At 35.7% G+C, this 8,662-nt stretch overlaps 2 protein-coding genes across 2 annotated transcripts; both read right to left on the minus strand.

Annotated features, from left to right (window-relative positions):
- Positions 1 to 58: 58 nt before the first annotated feature.
- Positions 59 to 3,114, minus strand: LOC123274231. Its single transcript, XM_044741782.1, has 2 exons — positions 293 to 3,114; positions 59 to 140 (listed from the first exon to the last, which is right to left on the minus strand). The coding sequence occupies exon 1, from the start codon at positions 3,112 to 3,114 to the stop codon at positions 529 to 531; it is 2,586 nt and encodes an 861-aa protein (XP_044597717.1). The 3' UTR covers positions 59 to 140; positions 293 to 528.
- A 22-nt stretch (positions 3,115 to 3,136) lies between these two features.
- LOC123274230 lies at positions 3,137 to 4,452 on the minus strand. The gene is made up of 2 exons (XM_044741781.1): positions 3,371 to 4,452; positions 3,137 to 3,218 (listed from the first exon to the last, which is right to left on the minus strand). The coding sequence occupies exon 1, from the start codon at positions 4,332 to 4,334 to the stop codon at positions 3,603 to 3,605; it is 732 nt and encodes a 243-aa protein (XP_044597716.1). The 5' UTR covers positions 4,335 to 4,452; the 3' UTR covers positions 3,137 to 3,218; positions 3,371 to 3,602.
- Between the last annotated feature and the right edge of the window lie 4,210 nt (positions 4,453 to 8,662).

An 8,662-nucleotide genomic window follows, 5' to 3' on the forward strand; every position in this document is an offset into this window, starting at 1 on the left:
TCATTGTTAAGAAATTCATTGTGTTGTTCATATCCATGTTTAATTAATAAATAATATGTTCACAGTTTATTGGAAATATTTATTCGATGTTTATGTTAAATTTTCACAACGTTTCATCGGTTTCCCGACTTCTTCAGGTGCTATAACAATTAAATACAAAATATTTTACAATAATATTCATATAATTATATTACAAAACATTATCATAATATTGTACTACTTGGACAGTATAAACTCAACTCGCAAATTCAATTTATGACTAAGTCTAAGAATACAACAAAACATAACATACCTCAATTATCAAACATCAATTGTTAAAAACATGTCAAATGAATCGAGGCAGGCTAACAACCTGAACTTATTCACATCATATTCCAAATTCATTTATTCGTGTTTCAATTGATAAACATTAACTAATAAATAACAAATATTAATTAACTAAAACTCTGTCAATACTACAAGTTCTTCTCTCAGGTAATAACAGCTGATAATAATGTACTGTATGTTCTCACAAAAAAAAACAGTCATCTACATACCCGTACCATCAAAACTATGGGCCCTGTCACAATTTAAAATTACATTATATACAGAACTTAAATTTTGAGTATCCGTCCTCTTATTAATTGTATTATTCATCTTAATAAAGCACATTTCCCCGATGTTCCTCTTCTTCCAATGACTTTCTTGATCCAACATAGAGACATCCTCAAACTTGAATCTGTGTCCGGTGTTCAAGTGATGTAACGCCAAAGCTGTGCTACTTGATGGAGGTTCCACTTCCAATAACACATTATGATTAACTAGTTTAATTTTTTTGCAATCATATTTATGTTGGGCAATTCTCTTCTTCAGATGTTGTCTAGTTTGTCCAACATAACACTTGTCACATTCGCAAGGAATTTTATAGATAACACCAAATTGGTCCAGTAATGGTGTTTTATCTTTTAATTTTGTGTAACAAGATTTAACTTGTTTCACATTATAATACGCCAATTTGATATTAGTATCCATGAAACAAGCATTAATTTTTGATGACATATGTTTTATGAAAGGAAACCTCATAAACCTTTTATTCCCAGTAGCTTCATCCAGATTTAAATTGGTATTACTGTTGGTTCTATGCCATTTTTCCACACTCGCATCAATTGCTATCTTAATCATGGCTCTTGGATAATTATTATTTACTAATAATTCCTTAAGTTTCCCTAGATTACTCTGGTGGAACTTTTCATGGGTGTTATTCAAAATTTTAAGAGTCATGCCTTTAATGATACCAATTTTTTGCTCTGATGGGTGGTTGGACCTGTAATTTAATATTCTACCTGAGTGTGTTGGCTTCCTGTACCAATCGGTTATTATGGTACCATCCTCAGCTCTAATCACTCTTAAATCCAGGAAAGGAATACTCCTCTCAACCTCTACTTCCATGGTGAACTGTATTTTTCTATGATAGCTGTTAAACAACTCCAGCATCATGCCTATACAGTCTTGTGGAACCGCAGCAATAGAATCATCTACGTAGATTTTTAACAGCTTTATTTCAAACGGCAGGTCTCTCATAACTTCTTCCATCACGTCATTTACCACCAAGTTTGCTAGGGCTGGGCTTGCTGGGTTGCCCATTGCACTGCCATCCAACTGTCTGTAGATCTTACCATCAATTGTAAAGTAACTACTGTTAAAGCAGTATTTCACCAACTCCAACAGCAACTCCTTTGGAACTTTGATCAGTTTAGACCACTCATCCCAATTTTTTATGATAATCTCCAGAACTAAATCTTTAGGAATGTTCGTGAACAACGAAACTACATCCAATGATACTAGTCTATAATTTTCAGGTAATCTGATGTTTTTAATACCTTCAACAAATTCGTGAGAATTCTTCAAGTTAAATTTAAACGTCTTGATCACTGGAGCCAGAGTGTTATGTAGGAATCTTGCTAATTTATATCCTGGAGAACTTATACAGCTCACCACTGGTCTAAGAGCACACCCTGATTTATGAACTTTTCTCAAGCCATACAACTTAGGTGGTAAAGCTTGTCTTATTATTAAATATTTTTTTAGACCTTCAGATATTACATTAGCACTAAATAACCTAGTAACTAGACCATTAGCCTGTTCCATAAATTTCACCGTGGGATCTTTTGTTATTAGTTGATACGTCTCGTTGTCACCTAGCATCTCCTCTAACTTGGTCACATATTCATGTTTGTACATCACCACTGTACTATTACCCTTATCTGATCTTGACACAATAATCTCCTTATTAGCACCCAGAAATTTCCTAGTTCTTTTGAAATCTTTAACTAATGTTTTTTCGTATAATTCAGCTTTATCAATACGGTTGTTGTGGCCAAAGTAGAAGTTGTTAAGTATATTTACTACTCTGCCTCGTATGTTACTCTTTTCATCATTTAAGGACACCAAATCCATACCCTCAATGTTGACTTGGTCCAACGCGTATTCTATGTCCTTAATGAACAATACAGGTTTCACATCTTTGTTCGTTACTGGTAAACCAAAGTTTGGCTCCAGCGTTAAAATTCTGTTCACCTCCTCTGGTAACACTACGTCCGTAAAGTTGAACACACATTTCTGTTGTGTATTCACTATAATGCTTGCTTGCGAGCTTGATAAGTTCTTCAATTTTTTGATATTAGCTTTTTTAATTTTACGAAACTCTTGATCATATCTACTTTTTCTTATGGATGCCAATAGCTCGAATCTTTGTGCTCCAATCTTAACTTGTACTTCAGCCTCCAATTTACCGAGAGTTTTTCCAGTCTTCATCAACATCCATGCTGTCACTTTAATCTCTAAGCTTAATGTCTTTCGTCTAAAATTAAATAAAATATTATCCACTGAGGATCTAAACGGATGTTCATCTACTTGTAGCGAATAAATTGATTTGATATTATTGATGATGTGATTTGGGAAAATACCCATGTTTCTACATGTAAGTAGAAAATTTCTTCTATTAGTCAGGTTTGCTTTTTTTGTTGTCATCTTAAGCCACTTTTTTGTAAGTTCTCCTGTCTCTTGTCCTAAATTATCTCGGATGTCAGTCAATAACCTCATTGTTAAGAAATTCATTGTGTTGTTCATATCCATGTTTAATTAATAAAATAATATGTTCACAGTTTATTGGAAATATTTATTCGATGTTTATGTTAAATTTTCACAACGTTTCATCGGTTTCCCGACTTCTTCAGGTGCTATAACAATTAAATACAAAATATTTTACAATAATATTCATATAATTATATTACAAAACATTATCATAATATTGTACTACTTGGACAGTATAAACTCAACTCGCAAATTCAATTTATGACTAAGTCTAAGAATACAACAAAACATAACATACCTCAATTATCAAACATCAATTGTTAAAAACATGTCAAATGAATCGAGGCAGGCTAACAACCTGAACTTATTCACATCATATTCCAAATTCATTTATTCGTGTTTCAATTGATAAACATTAACTAATAAATAACAAATATTAATTAACTAAAACTCTGTCAATACTACAAGTTCTACTCTCAGGTAATAACAGCTGATAATAATGTACTGTATGTTCTCACAAAAACAGTCATCTACATACCCGTACCATCAAAACTATGGGCCCTGTCACAATTTAAAATTACATTATATACAGAACTTAAATTTTGAGTATCCGTCCTCTTATTAATTGTATTATTCATCTTAATAAAGCACATTTCCCCGATGTTCCTCTTCTTCCAATGACTTTCTTGATCCAACATAGAGACATCCTCAAACTTGAATCTGTGTCCGGTGTTCAAGTGATGTAACGCCAAAGCTGTGCTACTTGATGGAGGTTCCACTTCCAATAACACATTATGATTAACTAGTTTAATTTTTTTGCAATCATATTTATGTTGGGCAATTCTCTTCTTCAGATGTTGTCTAGTTTGTCCAACATAACACTTGTCACATTCGCAAGGAATTTTATAGATAACACCAAATTGGTCCAGTAATGGTGTTTTATCTTTTAATTTTGTGTAACAAGATTTAACTTGTTTCACATTATAATACGCCAATTTGATATTAGTATCCATGAAACAAGCATTAATTTTTGATGACATATGTTTTATGAAAGGAAACCTCATAAACCTTTTATTCCCAGTAGCTTCATCCAGATTTAAATTGGTATTACTGTTGGTTCTATGCCATTTTTCCACACTCGCATCAATTGCTATCTTAATCATGGCTCTTGGATAATTATTATTTACTAATAATTCCTTAAGTTTCCCTAGATTACTCTGGTGGAACTTTTCATGGGTGTTATTCAAAATTTTAAGAGTCATGCCTTTAATGATACCAATTTTTTGCTCTGATGGGTGGTTGGACCTGTAATTTAATATTCTACCTGAGTGTGTTGGCTTCCTGTACCAATCGGTTATTATGGTACCATCCTCAGCTCTAATCACTCTTAAATCCAGGAAAGGAATACTCCTCTCAGAGTGATTAGAGCGCCGATGGTCCCTGGCCTCAGCAAGCGATTAGAAGCCAGATCAACCACCATCATTAAAACGACTAAGGCGGAGCTCTCAGAAACCAATGGCATGTACTCCTAAAATATGATGCAGCGACACTTCAAGATTCCACCAATCTGAGAAGCGCAGAAGCAATAATCAAGAAATAAATAACAGCCTGGTAAGGACATGAGGGTTTCACTGCGCCGGCTGCTGTCATCAAAACGTTTCATGGGCTGTATTCTGACGAGACAAGAGTCCAAATGTTGTTACAAAGCAAAAGATAAGCTCGACCCGGCGGACGAACGGTAAAATTCGCTGCGGTAACGACTTGAAATGTCCCGCTGTTGGACAAACTGGGCATCTGAAGAGCCCCGCCTGTTGCAAAACCAAGCTGGACTGCTGCTGTTGATTGAAGTGGGGAACCTCTCAGCTAGCTTTGCTGCGCGACCCGCTCGCGAACAAGGCGAAGCCAGATCATCGTCGGCGGATCAGTATTGGATGCTGTACTAATGAGATAGCTGGATAATAAGGCCAAGACCTGCTGCAGCGAGCGCAGCGACAGGGCCTTAGCCATCAGCTAGGCTCGACTCGGCACTGGCCGGGCGCCTGGCTGAGATTTCAATGAACCAGCCAATGCTGGCTGTTGACCCCCGGCCGGATATGTTGCTCAATCGGCGAAGCACGAGGCTGGAAGTACCAAAGGCCAGGTTGACCAACTGCCTCGTCGGCCCCGACATGTTTGTCAGCATGTTTGACCAGTGAGCGCTGACCATGTTTGTTGCTCGATGACGAATGCAGATTGAGCTGCGGTGGACTGTCCAGCCCCCAATGACCCGATAACGACTTTGGCCAGCTACTCGAAACCCGGCCAGCCAGAAGCGCCTGTATTGACGCTGTTATAGCACCACGAATCGAGCTGGCGTTAATGGTAGACAGCGCAAGCATCGATGCGCCTCAGCTTCCAATAACTGACGAACCTGTTGACCAACTAAACATGGATATGAACAACACAATGAATTTCTTAACAATGAGGTTATTGACTGACATCCGAGATAATTTAGGACAAGAGACAGGAGAACTTACAAAAAAGTGGCTTAAGATGACAACAAAAAAAGCAAACCTGACTAATAGAAGAAATTTTCTACTTACATGTAGAAACATGGGTATTTTCCCAAATCACATCATCAATAATATCAAATCAATTTATTCGCTACAAGTAGATGAACATCCGTTTAGATCCTCAGTGGATAATATTTTATTTAATTTTAGACGAAAGACATTAAGCTTAGAGATTAAAGTGACAGCATGGATGTTGATGAAGACTGGAAAAACTCTCGGTAAATTGGAGGCTGAAGTACAAGTTAAGATTGGAGCACAAAGATTCGAGCTATTGGCATCCATAAGAAAAAGTAGATATGATCAAGAGTTTCGTAAAATTAAAAAAGCTAATATCAAAAAATTGAAGAACTTATCAAGCTCGCAAGCAAGCATTATAGTGAATACACAACAGAAATGTGTGTTCAACTTTACGGACGTAGTGTTACCAGAGGAGGTGAACAGAATTTTAACGCTGGAGCCAAACTTTGGTTTACCAGTAACGAACAAAGATGTGAAACCTGTATTGTTCATTAAGGACATAGAATACGCGTTGGACCAAGTCAACATTGAGGGCTAATGGATTTGGTGTCCTTAAATGATGAAAAGAGTAATACACGAGGCAGAGTAGTAAATATACTTAACAACTTCTACTTTGGCCACAACAACCGTATTGATAAAAGCTGAATTATACGAAAAAACATTAGTTAAAAAGATTTCAAAAGAACTAACGAAAATTTCTGCGTGCTAATTATGAGATTGCTGAAGTCAAAGATCCAGATATGCGGCAATAGTACAGTGGTGGATGTAATAAACATGAATATGTGACCAAGTTGGGGGAGATGCTAGGTGACAACGAGACGCATCAACTAATAACAAAAGATCTCCACGGTTGAAATTTATGGAACAGCTAATGGTTCTAGTTACTGGGTTATTTAGTGCTAATGTAATATCTGAAGGTCTAAAAAAATATTTAATAATAAGACAAGCTTTACCACCTAAGTTGTATGGCTTGAGAAAAAGTTCATAAATCAGGGGTGTTAGCTCTTAGATCCAGGTGGTTGGAGCTGGTATAAGTTCTCCAGGATATAAATTAGCAAGATTCTACATAACACTCTGAGAAGCTCCAGTGATCAAGATCGTTTAAAATTAACCCTTGAAGAATTCTCACAGAATTTGTTGAAGGTATTAAAACATCCAGATTACCTGAAAATTATAGACTGAAGTATCATTGGATCGAAGTTTCTGTTTGATTTCACGAACATTCCTAAAGGATTTAGTTCTGGAGATTATCATAAAAAATTGGGATGAGTGGTACCAACTGGATCAAAGTTCCAAAGGAGTTGCTGTTGGGTTGGTGAAATACTGCTTTAACAGTAGTTACTTTACAATTGATGGTGTAAGATCTACAGACGTATGTTGGATGGCAGTGCTGGATGGTGCAACCCAGCAAAGCCCAGCCCTAGCAAACTTGGTGGTAAATGACGTGATGGAAGAAGTTGTTAAAAATCTACGTAGATGATTCTATTGCTGCGGTTCCACAAAGACTGTGAGTAGGCATGATGCTGGAGTTGCTTTAACAGCTATCATAGAAAAATACAGTTCACCATGGAAGTAGAGGTTGAGAGGAGTATTCCTTTCCTGGATTTAAGAGTGATTAGAGCTGAGGATGGACCATATCAACCGATTGGCACAGGAAGCCAACATACTCTAGGTAGAAATATTAGGTCCAACCACCCATCAGAGCAAAAAAATTGGTATCATTAAAGGCACTTGAGCTCTGGTAAGAATTTTGAATAACACCATGAAAAGTTCCACCAGAGTAATCTAGGGAAACTTAAGGAATTTATTAGGTAAACAATAATTATCCAAGAGCCATGATTAAGATAAGCAATTGATGCAGTGTGGAAAAATGGCATAGAACCAACAGTAATACCAATTTAAATCTGGATGAAGCTACTGGGAATAAAAGGTTTATAAGGTTTCCTTTCATAAAAACATTATGTCATCAAAAATTAATGCTTGTTTCATGGATACTAATATCACCAGTTGGCGTATTATAATGTGGAAACAAGAATTTAAATCTTGTTACACAAAAATTAAAAGATAAAACACCATTACTGGACCAATTTGGTGTTATCTATAAAATTCCTTGCGAATGTGACCAGATAGTGTTATGTTGGACAAACCAGACAACGATCTGAAGAAGAGAATTGCCTTTAACATAAATATGATTGCAAAAAAATTAAACTAGTTAATCATAATGTGTGTATTGGAAGTGGAACCTCCATCAAGTAGCACAGCTTTTGGCGTTACATCACTTGAAACACCGGACACAGATTCAAGCTTGAGGATGCTCTCTATGTTGGATCAAGAAAGTCATTGGAAGAAGAGGAACATCGAGAAATGTGCTTTATTAAGATGAATAATACACCATTAATAAGAGGACGGATACCTCAAAAATTTAAGTTCTGGTGATATAATGGTATTCTTAAATTGTGACAGGGCCCATAGTTTTGATGGTACGTCGGTATGTAGATGACTGTTTTTTTTGTGAGAAACATACAGTACATTATTATCAGCTGTTATTACCTGAGAGAAGAACTTGTAGTATTGACGAGAGTTTTAGTTAATTAATATTTGTTATTTATTAGTTAATGCTTATCAATTGAAACACGAATAAATGAATTTGGAATATGATGTGAATAAGTTCAGCGTTGTTAGCCTGCCTGACGATTCATCTGACATTGTTTTAATCAATTGACGTTTGATAATTGAGGTGCATGTTATGTTTTGTTGTATTCTTAGGACCTAGTCATAAATTGAATTTTGCGAGTTGAGTTTATACTGCGTCCAAGTAGTACAATATTATGATAATGTTTTGTAATATGGAATTATATGAATATTATTGTAAAATATTTTGTATTTAATTGTTATAGCACCTTAAGAAGGGGAAACCGATGAAATGTTGTGAAAATTCTAACATAAACATCGAATAAATATTTCCAATAAACTGTGGAACATACGTATTAATTAAACATGGATATGAACAACACAATAAT

This window comes from Cotesia glomerata, unplaced genomic scaffold, assembly GCF_020080835.1.
Source record: "Cotesia glomerata isolate CgM1 unplaced genomic scaffold, MPM_Cglom_v2.3 scaffold_268, whole genome shotgun sequence".
In the NCBI taxonomy this organism is placed as follows: Eukaryota; Metazoa; Arthropoda; class Insecta; order Hymenoptera; family Braconidae; genus Cotesia; species Cotesia glomerata.